This window comes from Strix uralensis, chromosome 6, assembly GCF_047716275.1.
Source record: "Strix uralensis isolate ZFMK-TIS-50842 chromosome 6, bStrUra1, whole genome shotgun sequence".
Lineage (NCBI taxonomy): Eukaryota > Metazoa > Chordata > Aves > Strigiformes > Strigidae > Strix > Strix uralensis.
This window is the reverse complement of record NC_133977.1, coordinates 3,739,036-3,762,597: the sequence shown is the minus strand read 5'-3', so window position 1 is coordinate 3,762,597 and position 23,562 is coordinate 3,739,036. Positions and strand designations below refer to the sequence as shown.

The following is a 23,562-nucleotide window of genomic DNA, read 5'->3' as shown; positions in this document are numbered from 1 at the left end:
AGGGCAGGGAGAGGCGGACTGCATGGAGCAATATTTATAGGAAGCAGAGCAGAAGGAGTACTTAGAAAAAGCAAAGATCCACACTGAAAAAAACCCTCAAAACCTCAGGAGGCAGGTGTGAAAGAAGCTACCAAATGTTATTTAAGCTGGTTGTAGCGGCTGCTTGGAGAGAACATGAAGTTTGGTAAGACAAGGTCAGAATTACAGACAGCTTGAAGATGCAATGTTTTAAGAGAGAGACACACTAGAGCAAACAGGCATGTACAGACTGACAGAGCAAGAGAAACAGGCTCAGTAAGAACGATTCACATCCATTTAGCACTCAAGTTTAAATTCCAAAGACCGAAAGCATAGACTGTCATTCCTGGTAAGATGTGACACTGCTTAAATGATGAAGCACCCAAATTAACTTTGCAGTGGGATTTCTAGCTTTCTACTGCTGTAATTTCCAAATTAACATCTTCTAAAAAGACCAGTGATTTACAAACCCAGAATTTGTAACACCCAAAGTAATGAGCCTGCAGGTACAACAAAGGACAAGGATAGCAAAGTAGAAGTTCTTCAGCCTGATGAATGTCAAACCACAGGAACAGTCACAGCTGCAAAGTAGCATGCAAACCTGAGCATATGAAGGCTGCTTCTAGATTCAAGCTGTACAAGTAGAACTTGAGTTTGGTCCAGAGAACCAGCTCTGGTACAAAGCAAAGCACTGCAAGTCAGTTTAGGAAGGAATAGTGAAATGGCAGTGGGAGCTCACAGTTGTGACTGCTACTCCAGTTTGAGTGTGTTAAGTTTGGTCAGAACGAATAACTAAAGCCATTAAAAAAAGCAGACGTTTATTCTTTGCTCTGCTAAGAAGGGTAGGTTCCTCCTCTAAAATGCACCAGACAGGTCTCCCCCCACGCGGTGCCGGCTGGCTGCTAGCCTAGGACAGTCCACGTTTAGTTACCTCTCTCTGTAGTTTGCGTTTCTCTGCTTTCAGTTCATCTTCTACTCTTTCAGCGTTTTCAGCAGCAGTTTTGTATCGGGCTACCTGACCTTCCAATCGTATTACCTAAGGTGAAGGTAAAGTTTTTGAATTAAAAGCTGTACCAAGAAGTTACTCTGAAGCTTTACTGTTGCACTAGTAGTTAAGCAATAACCAGCGCGATGCTCACTTTTCTTTAACAAAATAATGGCATGTTTTGAGGGGAAAAAAAACCAAAAAACAAACCAAAGAAGCCTGACCATGGTAACTCACCCCAGACCATATGTATCCATATTTAATATGCTTCCAGCAACAAAAAATACAGCCCATTGACTAAATTTATCTTAGCAAGAGTATCGCTGACATACCCTGGACAAGAGCACACAGTCAAAATTGAACAGTCTTGTATAAAATCCATATATACTACATCATACGCCAGGAGCCATTTAAAAATTGTCAATAGCTAGGCATAACAAAGTTCTGAAGAGTTCAGTAAGGACTCTCGATATACCTTTGTCTTTGAACATTTTTCCTTCAGTAAAGATGAATAATATATTCAGCCTTTTCTATACATAAATGAAAGCATTTTAGTCTTTATGTCTCCAACACTCCTGCTTCTTATTTTATGGGAAAATCACAGTAATCACGATATATCACATAATAAAATCGACTTTCTCATCGCATTCTCACCGTGCCTAAACAAACAGAACAAGCCAGAAACTTACATTCTGCTCCAATGCTGTTATCTCTTGCTCAGACTTTGCTAGTTTAAATTTGAGATCACTGATCTGTCTGTTGGCATCTCCTAAAAGAATTGCAGATTGATCAGAGATGTCAGAACAAGTATCAACAGTGTCTTCTAACAAGTCTGTCATAAAATTTCCATGCTACAGGAATCTACTTGGGGCAGCAGTAGAGTAGCACGTGCTCTCTGTCAAGTAAGTGCCCAGAAGACAGGTGCTATTCCCAGTCTCCCCTGATTCCCCTCTGACCACTCTGAAAGCCAAATTAACCAGGAACTCACCCCACCTCTTCTAGGGAACAGAAGGGAGATTTCCAATTACAATCTTGCTCAAACAAAGGATAATCGTTCCCTCACCTCTAGCAGAGGTGCATGGCTGGCCCAGTTTGAAGCTCCCTTAGCACTGCAGGCTCATTTCTATTTAGAGCCATGTGGTTATTGTACAGATACATTTTCTCGCTCACATGCAGGACACAAAAGTTCTCTGAAAATCAAAATGCAGCTCACTTTGGAGGTCAATCATGTGCATATCTGTCCCATTTTCCAGAACTTCATCTTCTGACTGTGTATTTTCCACCTTGCCATTCTTTTGCTTTTCTTCCAGTTGTCCCTTTAATTTTTTAACCTAAAGGACACACAATAATTAGTTATTAAGATCAGTAAGGGAAAATTATGGCTCAGTACTCAAATTCGCTCAAGTATTATAAAACAAATTCTATTTTTTTGAAACCTAAATTCCAAAAAAATCTTTTGTTACAAAATAATTTCCTAGAAATTCTTTTGGCAAATGACTCATCATGTTCTAAATATCAGTGCTTATGCATAAATTCAGGAGTAAACATAACAAGTGGAAAAATTTTTTATTAGAAAAAACATAAATGTTCTGTAAGCACATTCACGTAAAAAATTCTTAAAAACACCCAAAACTGTGTTTGATTGTGTGTGAAGTCTCAAGGCCAAGGATACAGTCAATAAATGAAAGCATAGAGCATCCTGCAGAGAAACAGATCAGCTAAAGCTTTCTGAATAAGCTTTACATCCGCTGTGGAATATGACAGTACCAGCAATAATTACTTTAATTGCTATTTACCCATCTACTGTAATTCCTCCAGCATTTCTTTCCGAATGGCCCATTACCCACAGATCCTGCAACTGGGAAGGCTTACTCTTAGATATAAAATTTGCTTCTGTAATTCCTAAACCGTATTTTGTTTTTCCCTCGGGCTTGGCCAATCTGAAGTATTATTTTTCAGAAATACTCCTGGAGAAGGAGCTTTAGGTGACTAAGGACACTGAACGTGACTGGTTAGCAAGACAGAACGGGCACATTGGGTCATACCTTTCTTCCCCTGTATCCTGAGTTAATGCGCAGGAGAAATATTTCAGAGGAAGACTAAAGTGGCAAGCAACTCGGTAAGTCTGCTCAGCAAGAGAAACCCAGCACACGTTCTGAAAGGCAACGGCACTGCTGCTCTATACCTTACGTTAGGGCTATTCCGATTTTCTTATTCTATGCTATCCTTATCTCAGATTTAGTAAAGACACAGCATTTCAGTTTTCCTGTGATTACCTGGTCTAGTAAGGATTCTCGTTCATCAATGAGTTTTTTCAGCCTGTCTGAAAGAGAAAACTGAAAGTTCAGTGCTGATTTGATCAAGCCGCACATTTCAGAGTGCTTCTGATGTAAGACCAAACCGTTAAGGTTAGTGAAACTAATGATGAAGGTAGTTATGCACGTACCACAGGAAATGAGGCCACAGACAGGGCTGGGAAGGGGCTGCAGCCAGGGGAGGTTATGTCATTCTCACAGAACATGCTTGTCACGGCAGTAGCAGCACCCAGCTGCATGCAAAGAGGCTAATCTTCTACGTTAGGTTAGCATGCAAGAACTCTAGGGTCAAACACAACTGCAACACAAAATCTCACAAATCTTTACAATTTAACAATAAAGAAAATACTGTAAACATAGCTAAGCACATTCTCAGCGCTTTAAACCTTCACTTCTTTTCCTAAACAGCATGGCAATGACATTGTGTTATCTCCAGAATTACGACCAGAAAATCATTTGCCCATTAAATTATTTTTGTTTCAAATGCAGCAGTCTGGTAAAACATTCTTTTCTCTTTAATCCTTCATAGTCAATTCTTCTGGTCAAACATCAAGCAGGCGATGGGCAATCTGGACCAACTGTTGTGCTACACTTGAACTTGGAAGTGCTACAGATCAGTACATGGATATTTGTGGCATTCATTAATAAAGTGCACACTACAGAATGAGACAACTGGAAAAAAACAACTAGACAGTAAGTAACCAAATCACTTGTTTCTTTCCCTTGCCTATTAAGGGGTGCAAAATATGAAAGCATTTCAGCAGGTACTCACAAATTTCTTACCACTAAAATTACTTTACCTCATTAACAAAGCACACTGGGACATAGCATTCAAATATACTTATTAGAAGAGGATATATTGACCTCAGACAGGTCTCACTCCACAAGTCTGAAGTGTATGTTTAATGCAGGTTTATTTAGCTTGCCTCCCTTGCCAGCAAGCAGTCACCTGTGCAGAACCCAGGGTGTTCAGAGCTCAACTCCACATCTAAGGTCTGGCCTGTTAATTAAATGGTTAAAATCCAAAGGTCACTCAAGAGAAATCTTTTAGTAAAGAGAAGTCTTTTAGTAAGCTTAAGGAAAACAATTGACAAATTACAGATAAAAGGCTGGTGGACTTTTGCCAGGTAAATTCTACTGATAGACTTAAGTATTTTTCGAAAGCTTTGAAAACATCAGTCCTCCTTTGCTGTTAAATCCTGAACAAGCCAAAATCTTGTGGTTCCCCCTTTTTTTTGTTAACATGTGCAATAAAGGGAATAAATAGTCTGTATTGAGTCAAATCATGGGGAAAACTGAAGTTTTCAAATTAAAGTCTCTCTATATTGCAGGTGTGTACAGTCCATTGGCTAGTAATAACGTGGTATGTCATTCTCCTCCTGGGTATACAAGTTCCCATATACCATCAGTCATTCTAGAGCACAGAATAAAACCTTTACCTTGGTTTCTGATGCAATACCCAAATACAAATCTTAAAGTAACATCCCAGTTCAGCAGTTCTATGCATTCATTTTGAACCTCCTCAAGTCCTATCCTGGTGTGGGGTTTTTTTTTTAGCCATTTCTAACACACCCAGCATTGTTACACCTGAGCATTGATAGGGAAAAACAAAATAAATGAAAACAACAAACAAACCACACTTTTGTAAATGATCAAGAGTAACAAAAATTTGCAAGTATAAACCCCTTCAAAATAATAAAACAATTTCACATATCTATATGGGAAGGAAAGGAAGCTTAAGACAGAAATTCTGTAAAAGAAAGATAGCAAAGAAAAATAAAAAGTCAGTGAAGAAAGCAAGGCAAGCAAACAATAAAAGAAAGGCCAGAGATATTCAGACTTGGAAATAGGGTCATGAGTCACAGGTTGGCAGAGATCAAGAAATGAAGCTCTAAGGATTGGAAAGAGAAGGAGGACTGATACAGAAGGAAACCTCTAGGCCACTACAAAATTAACCCAAACTTAATGACTTCAAAAGGGCCAAATAATCCACCTTGATCCTGAAAACAACTCAGTCATGCACCCAGCTAAGTAACTGTCATTAACACAACCACTGCTGTGGGGTGAAACATGCCTGCCTGAAGAAAGGACACCTTCTCCAGTTTCCAGTAAGGAAGCACATCAGCTTCCCCCAACCCATCTCACTGCAAAATGGATGTTAGCATTTTGGGATGAACCTTCAAATCTGATCCCCCCACCAGTTCTCTCTTCCCTCATCATGGACATCTGTGCAGCCCACCGGGACATGACATGCTGGCAGTAGGATTTACAAGACCACAGAAGAAGGTAGTTTGCTAAAATTGCCATTCATGTAGAAAAGTTTTCTGCATATCTAGATGAAGGTCTCTTAGGTTTCACTTATCTTAAAACTCCACACTAACACAGAAAACTTACTTTAGCTTTAATAGATATCTCTGTAGAGTCACCTTAACTTTGCATATGGGAGACATTTTTCCAACAAATCAAGGACCTGAGGACCTTGAGAACAGGTGAGCAGAAAAGAGTAATCTACTGAATTAGGACGTGAGGCAGCTAATTAAAATTCTCATCTGTAACAGTCATTATCCTTATTTCACATACAAAGATACTACAATGAATAATTAGAGTGTGACATTCATCTCACTTAAATTCAACTTCATAACACGATTCCCAGGCTACTCCCTGCTCCAATTCATGCCTTTCACGCGCAAAGGAGCTTAACAGGGGGCTGATGCGAGGAGCTGGGCCCAGGGAAGTCCTGGGAGAGAGCAGGGGACAGAGCGGTGGTGGTGGTGAGCAGTTTGTTCTGCTATTGTACAGGCCTGTTTGTAAGTCTAACAACTATTCTCATGACCTTGGTATTGCCGTTGACTCAGGGTATTGCTAACTAGGCCGCTGCTCCAGTGGCACAATCGACCTAAGATCCCCTGATCAGCCCCAGATCCTTGACGTCTCTTCCTAGTTGGAGGGGAGCATGGGGTGGGAAGCAGCTGGTTTTAACCTGAATGATTTGCATGATGTGTGGCCCAGCAAGTAATTATCCTGATGCAAATGAAAGGGGTAAACTGTACTTGGAGATTGGGAAGACATCCCGTGAAGTCACACCAGCAGCCCCAAGCAGCTAGTCAGAACAGCCTGCAAGAATCCAACTGTCACATCAATAGCAGGTTGGGTAATACTTCTTCTCCAGATCTGTCAATTTATTTTGGATCATGAGACAACAACAAAAAAAAAAATTATTGAGAAACATCTTCCTCTCTTCCTCAGAAGAGGCATACTGCTGAGGACAGGCTGTTGGGACAGTGAATAAGCACAGATTTAGAAGACACCAGCTTGCAATACTGATTTGAAGGGGACAGGAGGACTGTTCTTTTCCATAATAAAGGAAATATTGACCAAGGCCTTTCACTATTACTTGCTGAATAAGGAAAAAAAAAAAAAAGTTTCTTCAGCTACTGCTTTTGAAAGCATTTCAGGCTAGCTCTGAATTCACAGTAATGCACAAACCTGGGCTACAGGCTACTTGTGCCACTAGGTATTGAACAGAAAACCCAGTGAGCACTTGTAGCTATTCTGAAAGACAAAAGCCTTGCACAAAGAGTGGTGCTCACTGCAGCACACATCAGCAGACTGTCCCTGCTCGAAACAAAATGGGTAACATAACAGCAACAAATATGAATCTTGGTTGCACCTTCACCTCACAATTTCTTGGTTTCATGTTAGACCATGAAAAGACTGATTTTGATATTTTGCTGTCTTTGAAAGTCAAAACCAATGAAGAAAGGACAAGCTAGATCTTTTCTTGTACCTGTTAGGTATCACGGGGAAAATGCCAAAAACTGTTTTCAATTGTGTAACTTTACAAAAGACGCATTTTCTAGGTAATTCCTCCTAAGACACTGTCTCCTCTCCCTCTCTAATGACACACATTTCACACAATGCTAGCTGGCATATAATATTTATTAAATTTGAATATAACATCTAGCAGTTCCCTTTATCTTCAAGACAATTTATCTGGGAGACCTCCCCCTCTCCCTCGATGTACATATACTCAAGCAAAAACCAAAGAGGTAAACAATACCATGACCTTCTCCTCCACGGTACTTGCCCAATTCCAGAAGTCAGGGACCAGCTGCCAACAGAGGTACCAAGCAGATAACATTCAAGAATGGATTTCTAGTCAGCTACTCTGCACTGCCTGTGCATGTTCCTGCTCCTATCCTAGTTTCACCGAGAGTCGGCCGGTTACTGCAGGATAAAAGCTCCTACATGGACAGTTAAGACAAGAGTTGCTTCTCCTTCTGTGACTTGGCTTTAAAAAGGACCTCTCTTACAGATGCTTTGTTTTCTGAAGCGGAAAAACTAGTTAAAATCAGCTCACCATTAACTCCCTCAACCATCCAGAAACATTTCTATTGGAAACAAACTCGTATGAAAAATACAGGAAATGCTGGTATGTGCCTAATTTAACTCAGAGTTGCTTATAGATACATCCACAAGTATAGGTGAAGCCTGGTAGGCACTTAATTACATAGGTAAGTGTATTTAACATTTAAACATGAATACATTTAACATACTTTCAACCATTAAACCATAAATTCACGTTGCGAGTACAGCAGAGACAAATCTTTAAATAAACACTGCTCCATAGTGACAAGAGATGCTTTTTAAGATCTATGACTTTTTAGATTAGCATTTAGTGTAAACCCTGAAGAACAACAACTGCTAATACTTACAGACACCATACTGGAACTGCTGTAAATTGGAGAGAAGGCATATGAAGAGTTACAGGCTTACAGTCCTGTGTCACAGGTTTACAGTTAAGGGTGCCATCATATATTAAAGGTCCTCAAACCCCAAGGCTGCCCATTCCTAGTAACACAGCTCTTCTAGCTATGTAGCACAACGCAATAAATTTAACAAAGCTGCAGAAACAGGTTTTTGAAATTATATAGATTTAAGTAAATATTTATGCAGGTTTATAAACAGTGCTCTGGACAGGGAATTTAAAGTATAAAATATGTTTATTTCAATTATATACAGCTCAGTACATTTTGATATACATCTTGAAATTTTGCAGTCTGTACTCCATTAACTTTGTAACATCAGCACAAATACAGCCTTCCATAGGCCCCCACCCCAACTCCTCACTTGGCATTCCCTTGGGACTTTCATTGCTTAGAACAACTTTAAATGAATTTTTAAGTATGCAAAACATGCTCTTCCTCCAAAGCACTAGCAAAGATGCAAGAAGAAATATACCAATGGAGCTAAAGTGTCTAATTTATGCCAACAATTCAAAGCAATCCAGCTTTTCAAAAAGGCACGGGGCTAGCATACAGAAAAACAATCATCTTTGGTCTGATATCCAACAAGAATTAAAACATGCAAAGTTACCTTCTTTCCAGAAAGGAAGAGGTAAGAATTTTTCAGAGATAAAAACATTCTTTCAGAATCATAGTTTGCAAAAAATATAATGCAGTAAGGAAATGCAATTTTAAACAAAAATCTTCTTGGAAAAATAGATATTTTATATATTCATAGCTAGACAGTAGTTGATAGCAAACCTAAGCACACATTACAGTGTGTATTGACACTTTGGAAAAAATAAAAAACCATGTAAGACATGGTGTAAAAGGCCTGCTGTGGTGCAAAGTGCCTAGGTGAAGTAAACGTATATATTTATTCCTTTCAGCAAACTAACCCCTGTATGTTGCACTTCCTTCAAACTATACTGTTCCTCCAAAGTGTGTAGACTAAGCAGGTTCACAGCGATCTAACTAGATTTTAGAATATGACCGTATTAGAAATACACACAAAGTGGAATGAGAGTATCTTCTTCTTTCCATAGTTTAAAAAAAATTGGTTCCTAGGCTTTAAACATTCAGAAAGAAGTTCAACATCAGATCAGTGTTGCTGATCTACTGAGCTCCTTCACCAAGTGTTAATGTACTTACTGTAGATCTAACGCACACAAGTACACAGAAGTACGTGCATACATTCAAAAAGGTCCAAGGCACATAAGTACATTCAAGACATCCATCATCTAGGCTAGAAAAAAATAATTTCCTATAGAAATTCCTCAGTAGCAGTTATCCACAGTAAAAGTACTTTAATTGCAAGACAGTCTCAATAGTCGATTTGTGATTTTGTCTTTTGGTGATAAATTTGTAATCTTAGATACAGCAAAACCAAACCCACACACAATTTCTTGTGGCTAGGTATGTCAGTGAATGACTTAATACTTGCAACATTACCACGTACATAACACTGTATTACGATGCGAGTTACCTATAAAGAAAAAACTTTTTAAGAGTATTCCTAAGGCCTGCTGTATTGTGCAAAGTGCGTGCTTCTGTACTGGGACTGATCAAATGGCAGGTAACTCATGTAGCCTTGAGATTCTGAACTTACGATACTGTACAGTCATCTCTGGATTTACCCTTCCCCCTTCTACCACCCTGCAAATCCTCCCTGCTTTCATCCCTGTTATTGCCAGCACTTTCCAACTCCTGTTCCGAAACATTTTCATCTGGTACTTTTTCCACTTTATTAGAACCTGATGCTTTGATTTCATCTTCCATCACATCAGTCCTCTCACCAGTTTTCCATGATGTTTCCTCTTGCAAGCACCCTGTTTCGTCAAGCTCATCTCCTTCTTTGTGCTGCAAACTGCCATCTTCAGTCAAGGCATCTTCGGTTTCTATTTTGTCTGTTCTTTCTCCAGCTTCGTCTGTTTGGGCAGTTTTTCCAACAGCACCATTTGCTCCATTACCCTCTTCTTTTTGTGTATCAGCTTTTTCTCCATCACATTTTTCATCAGTTTCTAGTATCTGTTTTGACTCTTCATCAAAATCAAATGCATCACCATCATCTTCCAGTCTTTCCCCTGCTTGACCCTCCAATTTAACTTGTTCACTAACACTTTCATCCTGCTCAGCTTTCTGGGCTAGGGAATTACCTGCACCTTCCTCAGAAGCAAATCCACCACTGTAGTGGCCTGCAAGCTCTAACTCTTGCTCATCTTCTTTCAGTGTTTCTTTATCAACTTTGTTGTCAGTAGTTACACTAACATCTGCAGTTGACTCCTCTTTAGATTCACCTTCCTCTTGTTTAACTACATTCTGTGCTTCTCCCTCTAAAGGAACATTTTTCTCTCCCACTGTATCACCTGTTGTTTCTTCACTACACTGAATTGTTTCAACTTCTGCTTTTGACTCTAAATCTTCTACCCATTCTTTCCTACTTTCCTTTCCTTTCCCAGAATCATCCCCCATTTCCAATTCTGAGTCCTTACTTTTGTCATCTAGAAGACTTGCGCCTAAACTGGTTTCCTGAGTTGTCACCTCTTTCACAAGGCCTGTGTCTGGCTCTGCCTGCTGCAGCACACTTCCTTTTACCTCAGTAACACAGCCTACAGCCTCCACAGATGCCTTATCTTGCTCTCCTGTTTCTGCAGAATCTGAACACATCTCCAGCTCTTCTATTACTACCTTCTTCTGTCTGTCCTTCTCAGCCGTAGCATTTTCAAGATCAGTTTCATCTTGCGTATTTTGTTCCTCTGATGATGCTGAAGGACTGTCCTCTGAAGAAACTGGCTGGATGCGTGCCTGATCTCTTCCACCTTCCTTTTCACTCGTATCTGCTGGGACACCACTTTCGCATGACTCTGTCCCCTCCAAACCCACAGAGTCCATTTCCCTTGTCTGACCCTGAACTGCGTTCCCACCCTCATTTTCTTCACCAGCTCTATCACCTCCTGCTTTATCAGTTCTTCCATCAGTGCAGTCTTTGCTTTCAACAAGCTCTTCCCCCAAGACATTTGTAACCTTGTTTTCAGCACGTTCTTCTGAGTGCTGGAGTCCCTCAGCGTGACTCTCCACATTTACCTCTTCACTAAGAGACCCTGCTGCTGTAACCGCTGGTAGCCCTGCCTGCTTAGAAACTAACTCACAGCTCTCACTTGTAATCTCAGCTTCTTGATTCATTTCATTATCACTCATGGCTTGGCTAGTTTTAAGATCGTCTCGTTCTTCCTGTTTAGGTGCAGCTTTTTCCAGTTCATGCTCTGTACCTAAGTCACCAGGCATTTCCTGAGGAGTCTCAAAAACCTGATGAGCTTGCAGAGAGCCCACCTCCGAGTTCTGATCTGTCCTTGCACTGAAGCCATGGCGTTCAGCCTCTGTACTAACAGGCTGCTGGAGTGCTGTGCCTGCGGACTCAGTCTCCTTTCTCACATCACCCGTGTCACTAGCATCACTTGAAGAAGCATTCCCTGATACATATTCTGTAAGGCTTTGAATTTGTTCTGTAAACCTGCTATCTGGTAACATCACTGTTGACAGGGCATCACGTTCTTCAACCATTTTTTCTGCCTTTGCATTTTCATCAGCATGCATTGTCTGTACTTCCTGCTCCTCAGACTCCTCTTTGTGTTCCTCACGCTCAGTATTCTGAAAGATTTCTCTTTTCCCCATATCCTCCAAAATCTCATTTTTCATGTCCACTTCATTGGCTTTGCCTAAAAGACCATTGAGAAAGTTGAAGGGACCATACTATAGCACTTACCTCCCCACTTAAAACCCGAAAGAGAATGAATCAAAGAATAGGTTAATAGAAGATCAGCTTTTGCCAATTACGTGAGGCAAAGCAGCAATTGAATTAGTAAGGGTTCAGGGTTTTTGATCAGTGAAGTTCACCACCACCCTCTCAAAGCAAGAAGTTTCTGGTGCTGACTTCTGTTTTTGTAAAGTAAAAGATTTCTGCTCTCGGCTGTGTGAATTACAGCTTTTGTAGACAAGAACAACTGTTTCAAGCAGTGCAATTTAACAGTAATACTTGCAGATGTAACACTAACAGTAAAGATTACTTTTTCTCAGCAATATTCTCTAGAACTTTAACGCTGACACCACTCTGTGCATGCAGGAGTGTGTGTCTGATGCCATTATAATGAAGTAATGAAGGATTATTCAGTAATATTTTTCTCCTAAGTATCATAAACAGGCACCATCAGTGTATATGACAAACACTGAATGTAAAATCTGATTGGCAAGCCAGTGGTTCAGCTGTTTAACATTACCAACACAGATCAAAGCTCAGGTACTTAGTGCCCTTCACAGCCACTTCATCCACCCAAATGGATGGGGACTTCTGTGGTTTGGGGTTTTTTTTTCCTTCAACTTATATTTAGAAGCAACAGGTATTAGAACAACAGTGTTTGTGGTTTCAGCAGTTAGCTTTTGGGTCTATGTTGTACTTAATTCAAAAAAAAAAAAAGGAGAGACAGAAAATATATTACATTTAAAAACGCACCCTTACCTTGATTTTGGTGTTCCAGATTGTTTCTGCACAAAAACTCAGTGAGGAAAAAACAGCCAACAACTAAAAGATAATTTGCACTTGCAACAGTTGGCTGCCTGTTGCTATTTATTAGTATGTTCATTTAGAACAAAAACAGGAGAGGGGGAAAAAAAAAAAAAAAAAATCTATTATTTCCTTTCCTTCCACTAGTATAAAAGTTCTGAGTGGCCATTCATCACAAGTGCATAAGAAGAATGCTTTTGCCAAGCAGATTTCTCCTTCCTAACACTATCCATGTCAGAGTCGTATTCTTTGAATTTAACAGCGTTAATCCCATTATGACAAGTAAAATTGTTGAAGTGTTAATAATTAACTGCTCAACAGTACCAGACACCAAGAACAACGAATTCATACATTAATGTTTTAACAGCGCCCAGCACTGTTGTTCAGCAGACACAGTTCTCAGGTATATAAATGAACCAACATACAAGTTTTTTATAGGAAACTAAAATGCCTTTTTTCTGATTCTTTAGGATATGTGCTGAAAAAAATATTGAACAATAGTATGATTATTCTGGGACAATTTTCAAATTCAGGGTTTAAATAGTGATCTGAATGATTGCTACTTATCTGTAATGTAATATTTGTATTCTTGTCCTTTGTTGCCTTGAATGGGAGATGAAGTCTGCCTTTGCAGGAAACTGCGCAACATACTTGAAGTGATAATAAATATTAAGCAGAAAAATGCACAGGAGGTGATTCGACAAGTAGCATGCTGCGTGATGTGTTAATTGTCCCACTAACAAATGCCCAAACTCCAAGCAAAGATGAATGAATGGACAGAGACAGAAAGATGTGAGAGGATATACAGCACTTACCTAGCGTCCCATCCCCTCCTGTCTTTAGTGCCTGAGCTGTGCCTGGAACAGTTTTGGAAGAATCCAAGTGTCCTTCGTTATCAAGAATGTCCGATGTTTCCCCGTTGGTGGCTACGTCAGAGTCTGGGATTATTCCATGTTTCTGGGGAGAAGCAAAAGCAATGCTTTAGAGCCTGTTGCTCAGAAAGAGGAGGCTTGTTCAAGTGTTCTTGTCCTTGATATTCTGAATAAATAATTGCTTCAATTGTTCCATTAAACATGGCTGGAAGTCAGAAAAGAGCACAGAATATTACAGTTCTCAGTTTAGCCATTATGATAGAAAGCATGTGATCCCAGCTCTCTCTTTTTTTTTTTTAAACATAAATCTGCTGTGTAAAATGTTCCTCAGAGAAGTATTTCCTACAAAAGCAACTACTTAATACTACAGTCTATACTAAGAGCTCACAGTCAATATTAAGGGGAAGGACTTTATATAGAAAATTCCTGAAATGGCAACTTACAGGCAGCACGAAAATAGAGTTCTAGCTACTGAGCTAGATTCAAATTTTCTGCAAAAACGTACAGGAGGAAAAGGTCAGCAGTTGAATTTAAGTTTTTTTTATTCCTCTTGCATACCTTCAGTTGCTCCTTCAGCACAACCACTTCATCTCTAAGGTCATCCCGCTCACTCCTTATGGAATCAAAGAAATCTTTCTGCCTCTCTAACGCCTGAGTTCCCAACACAGACAGAGGGCGAGAAGATGCGAAGAAAGGAAGGGAGACAAGTAAAGACCATGAAAAGCAAGTGTAAACAAGAATGAGTAGATTTAAGATATTCAGAGATTGATGGAAGTGGCATGTATGAAAAAGGTAAAGTTTACAGATTAAAGAACCAAGTTTACATACACACAGATAGAACTTCAAATCCAAGAAATGCACAGGTTATTCAATAACCAGGAATTCCTACTAAAGACATTCAGAGCCCAATTCTTCATTAGGGATCCTTCAAATGAGGATCCACTTTTCATTCTTATCTGCTAGACAAGTTAATTCATATCCATATTCCTTCAACACGCACCCTGAAGACAGAGTGCCATTCCCATGTGCTAACAGAAGGGCATTGAAAGCAGGCCCAGCAGATTTTAATAGTCTTTTTATTCCATGGGTTACCATCATGGGTGCAGTACATTTCAATTATTTTGAAAGCTGCCATTAAGTCATCTTTAGACTGGGATGTACCATGTGCAAATGCGTATTTTGTTACTGAACTCCCCCAATATTTCTATGTAAGTACAAATAGAACAGTAACAAAATTTAGACAATTTTAAGTTTCAAGCTGTTACAAGTTACTGGACATCAAAAGCACAGGCAAGTTGCCAGATCTCTTTCTCCTCCTGTATTCAGAAAGTCTTTCAGTGTTAGAAAAGGAAAAGGAAGCCACGCTTTTCTTTCAGAGTGGGTTTCCATTTGGCTTTGACAGGGGGTGGTGGGAAGGGATGAGAAGCAAGGGTTAGGGAGTTAGAGACTTTCATCCCAATAGCCCATAAATAGCTCTGTTACTCCTATATCACACTCCAGTTTTTGCTCAGTCCGCAGATTAAATCTGAATAAGCGAAAATTCAGTGCTGATGCAATTGCATTATAAATATCACTTCCTCTCTCAATACGGCAAATACAAATGGTGCACCACAGCAAATAAATTACCCAAGGTTTTGAAATCAGACCAGCTGCTAAATTTTTTCTTGGATTTTATGATACTGGCCAAAGACAAAATTTGCTATTTGCTAGTTCACTGGTAATATAGTAAGACAGTCACACCAAGCAAAGTCACTAAGGAGGATTTTGTTAATGAGGTTTTGCAAAAGCAGGATCAGCTGGAGAACGACAGTGCCACTCTGAACACATTTCAGGAGTTGACAGTCCTACCCCTATTTTTTTGTCTTTCCACTCTATTGTCTCCTGAAGATCAGAAATTTCCCTGACATAGCTCTGCTGTTTCTGTTGCAGCTGTTGGATTTCCTGAGAAACAGGAGCAAAACAAGAAGACAGAAAGCAGGTAACAGGTTAACAGAGAAGGTTAAGATTGCAGTGATGCCAAAGAATGAAAAGTCAGGTGCTAAAGTAAAAATGTATCTACATGCACAATTTCACAGTTTCCAACATCTCAACTAAACCTACACTCCTGAAGACAATCGTACTATCCACGAGGTGAGCTAAAACAAATTGGACAGTTCCACAAACAGCCATCTGAAACACTGCTTATCTCGTATTACGGACAAGGCAAAAAAAGAAGTCCAACTTCAGATAATACTTACAAAAGTACTATTTCTATTAGTCAGCTCTGAACCTGTTTGGCCTGAAACACTAGTATTTCTTCAGGTGAGAAACCCGAGTAGGGAATAAAATTCTCCATGCCTCACCTTCTACACTCCTACTGCTAACTGGGAACATACCAATCAAAGAAGCCATTAAAAAAAAGTTACTTACTGCAAGCATTTCTTCTCTTTGCTTCAAAGCCTCTTTGATTTCCATAAACTGAAACTGCAGTACGCTATGAGCATGCTTCTCCCTCTCAAATTCCTATGAATAATGAAACATTCATGAGATTTTTATTGATCAAAAATAGCATCCCGTGAAAAAAATGAGAAAAATAAGCCCAACCACAAAGAAAATGCTTGCTGCATTGCAATTCTTGAATATTCCTCTAATCACAATCCCACAAGAGTACAATTTTTATCTTATTTGTCCTTTTTCCAAGAAACTATTATTCCATCAAATATAGAAGTGACAGACATCATTTAGCCAGTTTAATAAATTGAGCAGCAGGCTGGCAGTGAATAGCTTTTACACTCAAGTCCTACAGACTTCACAGATGAATGGATGGGAATTTAACCCACTCCTTCCACATAGCCCTGTACTAAAAGGTAGCTAGACACCATGGACTTTAAGAAACACCACCAAACCAAACAAAACCCCACCACACTGTATCTTCCAGGAACTATGTGTTTTGAAGTACACTATAGTGAAATGCCCCACGCTAAAGAAAAGTTCTGAAAAGCTAACACAAGCCACAGCTTTATTATTTAACACCAAGTCACTAGCAGTCAGATGCTGAATTCATGTAAAACTTAATTCAACTCTCAACCCAGTAGCTGCCTTAACTATATAAACTGCACAGCTCTCCCACAGGCCTTCTAAGAGAGCTTTGTGTGTAAAAAATGCTGCAGAAGTGACAATGAACAAACCCTCTGAATCCACTTTAAATATGGAATGTAAAATGACATGTGATAATAGCAGTATAGCTTTACCATACAAAAGAGTTCTTCACTTCTTCAGCAATTGCTTAAGACAGAAACAGGGAAGATTCCCATTTGGATGATCACAAACACATAATATGCTGCTATCCACTTGCTTTAACAGTAACTAAAACAATAACTTATTTAAAATTTTGAATAGTAATTTGGTTGCCTCCTCCCAAGGATCTCTGGCACCCCCCAAAAAACTTTCCCTGTTAAGTAACATGCCATAGCTATATACATACTTTACTTTTTTCTTCATATTGCCGCCTGGATTCTGCCAGCTGTTCTTCTAACTCTAAGAGTGCATCCTTCAGGGTATCTACTTGGTACATGAAATTTGTTTTTTCATTGTCTAGTTGAGCATTTGACACCATAGCCTTTTTATATTTCTCTTCAACTTCGGCTAGAGAGTCCTGCAAGGAATAAGCAGCCACAGTCAGAGTCAGTTACAAAGCACACTTTGCCAACCAAGACCTTCAACAAGAAAATTAAATACTAAACCACAAACAGGCTCAGTACTCCTAGGGAAACCAGTGCTAATCATGAGCTAAAGAGGCTTACCAGCTGTTCCAAGGTGCAGATAACCTCCCCTGTGTTCCCACCAGGCCTCTGTTTACAAGCAAGAAGCCTTACCTCAGGACAGATAAAATGTTTCCTGGTTTCTGCTGCTTCAGCTTCTGCCTTCTCAGAGTCTTCTTCCTTCTCCCTCCCCCTCGCTGCCCCTGCACATTGGCAGCTTAAAGTAGCTGCTGAAGATGACAAGTTGGAATTTTTTTTTTTTTAAAGGTAAACTGGCCTTGATTTAAGATAATTTCAGATGATCTTAGGCCTTGAATGAAGGCAGTTTAACAGCACCTTCACACAAATTTCAGGGATCCTTGCAGTGTGGGAACCACTAAATACATTGACTCAGGAATTAGGATTCGCTGTGGAAGAGCTGCAGCTTTTGTGACCTTATGTATCATCTTTCATTAGGTTTCCTGTATCACATCCCTTCTTTGCAAATTTACTCTGTAAGATACAATTCCCAGAGTCTTGAAAACCCCTCCTATGAACCTGAATATAAGATACCGATTTATAATAATAAATGATGGCAAAATGAAGATCAGGATCATTCTGTGTTGTGCAGTCAAACTTTGTACTCTTTGATTTTAATACAGAAATAAGAGCATTACATAAACAAAACTGTGCAAATATGCAAACAAGGAGGACACCCATGTCAACACTTTAGTTTACAGGTCAAGCAATTTCTCTTGGAACTTAAGTAATTCTAGTAATTACATTTAAAACACAGGTGAAATTCATATACTTCCTTTTTCATTCAATAAATGTAACTGGGGATGACAGTGGTGAGATGATGACAAAATTAAGTCTGAATCAGTTTAGTTTACGTTTCTATTGACAAATAAAATAATTTGTCCTTAAGGACATGAATTTGTACAGTTCCAAACAAAAACTGTGGGTTTGGTGCACTTTACAGACCAAGGATGAGAAATACCATGTCCAGGAAAGCCACCAGGATTTGGAAAGTGGTAGGATCGAACCTCAGAAATTGGCTGGAAAGGAAGTATATGAAAGTAAAAAGTTAAGGTAGTTGCTGCACCACTCCTTCAACATGCTATGTTCTGTTTTCTTAGCATCAAGCAGTGCGGCTTAGGTACAAATCACTACAAAAGGCAGTCTAAGGGACAAAAACTGAAAAATTACCTACATTTTTTTTTATGTAGTGTGATTGTTTTGCTACACCTGCTACACAGTGATCAGTGAAAAAAAAACAGGTTTTACAGAAAAAGGGCCAAACTACTCTTTTTCCATTGACAACTCACTTAAGATGGCAGCATCTTGGCCTGTCACAGCGTTTGAGCCGATGACACAATCAGCAATTAACGCTGATAAACGTTGCATTATATGCCTGGATGTCTACATATACATTTGCAAGACTGCCTTTTCCAAAAAACGCAGCTCATGTTGCTGCTCACTTATGAGGTGGTGGTACATGGATGCACAATTTAGTTGTGCACCAAAATCCATTTATGGCTTCGTGGAAATGGTAAGCGCTTCTTCAGTGCCAACGGGTGTGAGTGTGCATTCTTCACCCAACAAGCTTTGTTAGATGGAGTTTTGATACAAGACTTGTTTAAGGGTGTCTTCTGCAAGCTAAATATGAAACCAAAATGATAGTCACCACCTCACATGCATGACCTTCCAGAGGCATGCTGGACCTTATCAAAATCATACAAGCTTTTAAACTCCGACTTTTCATAGCACTGTAGGACATGAGTTAATCTTCCAATATTGGGAGGCTTCCTGGATTAGGAAGCTATAAAAAACAAACCCCACCAACTAATAATTTTAATTTGCTAGCAAAATTATTACCTTCTCAAAACAGCAAAGACAACATGCAGCAGTAATCAGCAGCCTTTCAGTTAACATTTGGAAGCATTTCTCACCACAATCATTCAGGGTCAGAACAGATTCTTTTCCAGTTAATGAAACAGTTTTCACACAATTCACAACCCTTCCCAGAGGAAAGCATGCAAGGTCAGTTCTAGGTCTCACACCAACTCTCTGAATGTTTAGCTGGTGTTAATGATCACTCCCCGTCTGCAGTAAACCAGTACCTTCATTTCTTTCAGTCCCTGCATGTATTTGCCTTCTACATCCTGAATCTGGTCCTTTAACTCATAGATATCCTGAGGAAAACGGTGAGAAAGGTGAATGGTGCCACTGAAGCTAACAAGCAGAAGCACAGCTGAGAGGGAAAAGCAGGTATCCAGAGTTCTCATTTAAGTATTTCTACCAGACAGGTTAACGGGTCTGATCCTAACCTGTAGCCTTACTGGACAATGAAATTTCTTGGTTAGAAGTTTATGCTAATTCTGCTCTTCCTGACTGGAAAAAATGAAGTCTTCAGTGTTAAGGACAAGATGCAGACCCAGCTTCAAAGACTCCAACAATTACAGACCCCAGCCACAAAGCCCTTCTCTACCCTTTTCACTGATTATCACCCTCTTTGAGGAATTCTAGTATTAAGGGTAAGGGCTGCCAAAGTCAAGTCTGCAATACAGGCTATACTATAAATGTAGGAAAAATTGTATGAAAACCATCCATCACACTAAATTTAATTATAAGTCCTATTTCACAGTCTCTCTCCTCTTTTGTCCCTGGTCCCCAGCAAATGGCTATCTTTCAGCTGTTTTACAGTGCTGAAACTGGGACAGACCTGCTTGTCTGTCTATTAGGACCTGAGGTCCTAATACAAATTCCACGTTTTAATTGGCTATAATTTCAGAAGAGTTGTAAGCTGTACGCATGAAAGTTCACAGAATTCAGACTCCCCATTTTAAAATAGTCTTCAGAATGGAGCATTAAAAAACAGATGACAAAAACCAATTTAGGGGTGGACCACCCAGACCAGCACTCAATGATATGAACACTGGATTTCGTATCGATTTGCTATTCAGATGTGTCTAACTTCACGGAATCATTAATTAGATTACAAAATAAACCCCCCTCCCCAAATTAGCATCCCGTAAATGCAGTGCTTCCTGCATTACTTCAATCCTCCTATCAGTGTGATACATTGAGTCCATTTCCCGTTTCATTAGGTTAGGATGAGATGTGTCTATTATGATCAGTCTGTTCTGCTATCATATGCTGTAGGACTTTATCCAAGTATTCCTGCAATACACACTAGCTTCCCAGCAGCATCTCTCTAATAAATCCATTCACTTTTCACTCACAGCATACAGTTCATTTTCTCAGAACTGCCAGGAGGGGGAGACAAGACAGGGTTTTTTTTCTGGAAAGAAGTCTAAAGGGTATTTAATAATTTATGCTGGTTTTAAGGATTTCTTACCTTTATCTCTCTAATAGATGCCTCTGTATCGGCTGAGATGGATGTATCCCCACTGCCTCTTCGTGATGAAGTCCCACCCAGAGAAGCCAAGGTAGCTGCTGATAAGCTTGAGACAGTACGTGCTCCCTACAATCACACACAGTTAAAAACAGTTGTAACTTTTTTTTCCAGATATATTGTGGGCTTGTAGTTTGTTGCTGTTGGTTTGTTTAACGCACGTGTTACACCAACCCGTGCACTTCTAAATTATGTAGATTTTATTAAAATGTAACTTTGTAACAAGAAAAATCAAAAGATCAAGATTTAACAAGGGAAACTGATGAGAAAAGGCAGATCAGATGTACTTAAACACTACTTTAATAAGAGTTTGCCTGACTTAGCTTCTAACTACTAATTCTTATTCTTAATTAGACAAAGTCTTTAGGGGCTAGTATCATCTTGCCAGATATTTTCAGAACTTGCAGTAATACATTTTGTGGATGCTTCTGACTACCTCTCAAGCTCCTTTCCTTTCATGGGTATGTATTACTCTGCAGCAGTAGCCACATTAACTGTTTTACTGAAGTGAGGGTTCTTGCATTAAGCCACTTTCCCACTACTGCAGTATCCTCGTCTTTTTTTTGTTAAAGTTTATTTATTTTTACATAATCCCATAATTAAAATCTAATAAACAGTGGTCATGTGGCTTAGCCTAAAGCAATTTCAGCTGGCTGCTGTTGAAGATCAACTACTTAACATCTGAATGACCAGAGGTTGAAAAGTTCATCTTCAAAAATGTAGTAGAAGCCTCCAACAACTCAAATTTTTTCCCCACAATGGATTTTATAGATTTCTGTACACTCACTGACAACTGCAAGTTCTACCTACCAAAAAGAATATGAAGAAAGCACTACTGTCAGAATAACTCATAAGATCCTTCTTACCTTCTCAAAGTCTTTTTCTGGCCTTTCTTCAATCTGTAAAACAAAGATTTAGAAGGAATCATTCATATAATCAATAAAGGACAAGAGAAAGGCAGTAAGATACCAGAAAGGGAATTCTTAAATCTGTAAAAGAGTTTTCAATAGCAATTTCTATCCACCCAAAAAGCAGCCAGCTCACTCAGAACAGCAGTGTCCTGGCTGGTATCTCAGGGCACAAGGCTGGACAATTCACCTCAAATTTCTAAGCAGTACGTAATTAAGTGGAATACACTTATTGATAAAAAAAACTATTTAGTCTATTAAATAAGACAGAAAAACATTTTTTTTCCATATTCTACATCACAATGTTTCAAACATGAAGCTGGCATGTGATCTGAGTTAACAATACAAGAATGTAAAGACCTACGCAGGCATGAACTCAAAACCCCAGAGGTCTCTCCCCAGACATAAAAATAGCTGTATGCAACTGCGGTGCTGACATACGCAGCTACTCCTATTTACTTTAGAACAGTTTAAAATATGCCTCAAATGAACTCCCAATAGCAATTTACTTAAGTAGAGAGGTTAAGTTTTTTAACTGAAAGGTCAATAGATCTCCAGACCAAGATAGCTTCTTGAAGTTACATTTTTTTATGGACCTTAACTATCAAAAGACTACCTCTGAAGGCTGCCAGCACATCCTTCCCCATTCCAAAAAGCAAGGTACTAAGTTAGACTTGAAGGACTGTACTGTGTCTGCACCACTCCCAGAAGAATGAAGAAAAAAAAAAAAAAAAAAGACAAAGAAAAAAAGAAAAATCTAAAGCTTAAGACCTCTGATAAGTCTAAATAAACAGCACTCTTATGGTTTCAGTACTTCACTGGAATTTACTAATTCAGAAGAGAGATCCTGCACAGAGCCAAAGTAGCATTTAGCAGTACAGAAAATTACCATGGATACAGACAGCTTAAATGCTTCAAAGAAAGTTACAGAGCAAAACCCACATACAAACTGAGCAGATTTATTTTTCCTTGACGGCAACCACCCTATCAACTTTTTCCTGCTCTGAAACCAAACAAAATATACAAGTTCCCAAGAGCAGAAATTTAAAATCAAGTATTTTGCCATTATTCACTTTGCTATTTTGGGAGAAAAAAAAAAAAAAACCTGTGTTTCATAACAGATTGTTTTTATAAGTATCTCCATCTAAAATGGAACTAAGTGTAAAAAGGACTGAATGAAATTAAAAGTTCAGCAGAACTCAAGAAGTCCAGAACATGTCAACCTCTTCTGGGAACATTCAGCACCACAGTTAAGATGGTTTCCCAAAAGACTTCTAGAAAATTAATGGCTTCCCCGGATCAAGAGCCTAAAAGCTGAACGGAAGAGTGGTTTTGAAATGACAACAAAAATCAGGATAGATCTGATACAGGGTAAGTCAGGGAATAGTTGAGGTTAAGTTTATAAGTTTCATTGAAAACACACTCAAAAACTACATCTCTTTCCAATCAGTTCACTTTTTTTTTTTTCTTTGAATTATATAGAGTAATATGTGGATGATCCCACTCATTATTTTTCATATTACCTATGGTACCCTATTAAAAAAAAAAAAACAGAACTGAGAGGTATCTATTACAAATCAGCTTTTTACACTGACAACACATATCATGAAATCTCTATGATTGGATTAAGAAAATTTAAGACTTAGGCTTCAAAGTAAAATCAGCCAGACTTAAAGCATTAGATAAAAACTTTGCAAAGACACTGAATACACAAAGTACTGGGGGGGGGGAATCTCTGAATTTGGATGCAATAAGAGGTGGTCACTAATGAAGACAGATACTTCAGTTCAGACCCAATAAACAAGAAGGACTGACTTTTGCAAACAGGCTATTATTGTCATGCCAGACAGCTCCAAGTACTGGATTTGGCAGACTTCTAGCCCTGCCAAACACTGTGTTGTTGTTTATTAAGACAGTTGTGGCAGTGTAAATACTGGCATGTTACCAAAGCTTAGTGTATACACACACTCGCACAAATGCACTTC

The 23,562-nt window shown here is 39.1% G+C and overlaps 1 protein-coding gene across 20 annotated transcripts in view; it reads right to left on the bottom strand.

Annotated features, from left to right (window-relative positions):
• The window catches only part of LRRFIP1 (LRR binding FLII interacting protein 1), a 114,600-nt gene that overhangs the window by 3,351 nt on the left and 87,687 nt on the right, over positions 1–23,562 (bottom strand). For 12 of the 20 annotated variants that reach the window (XM_074872529.1, XM_074872535.1, XM_074872534.1 and 9 more), the window contains 9 exons: positions 21,536–21,568; positions 20,613–20,738; positions 19,375–19,446; positions 16,996–17,166; positions 15,942–16,034; positions 15,381–15,473; positions 14,091–14,183; positions 13,476–13,617; positions 8,303–11,818 (listed from right to left, as the gene is read on the bottom strand). In XM_074872529.1, the coding sequence (XP_074728630.1) occupies positions 9,708–11,818; positions 13,476–13,617; positions 14,091–14,183; positions 15,381–15,473; positions 15,942–16,034; positions 16,996–17,166; positions 19,375–19,446; positions 20,613–20,738; positions 21,536–21,568 (2,934 nt within the window). In that variant the 3' untranslated portion in view covers positions 8,303–9,707. Of the gene's footprint in view, positions 1–949; positions 1,055–1,692; positions 1,773–2,216; positions 2,335–3,279; positions 3,327–8,302; positions 11,819–13,475; positions 13,618–14,090; positions 14,184–15,380; positions 15,474–15,941; positions 16,035–16,995; positions 17,167–19,374; positions 19,447–20,612; positions 20,739–21,535; positions 21,569–23,562 lie in introns of those variants that run through there. The other 8 variants (XM_074872547.1, XM_074872548.1, XM_074872550.1 and 5 more) reach the window with 5 other exon arrangements.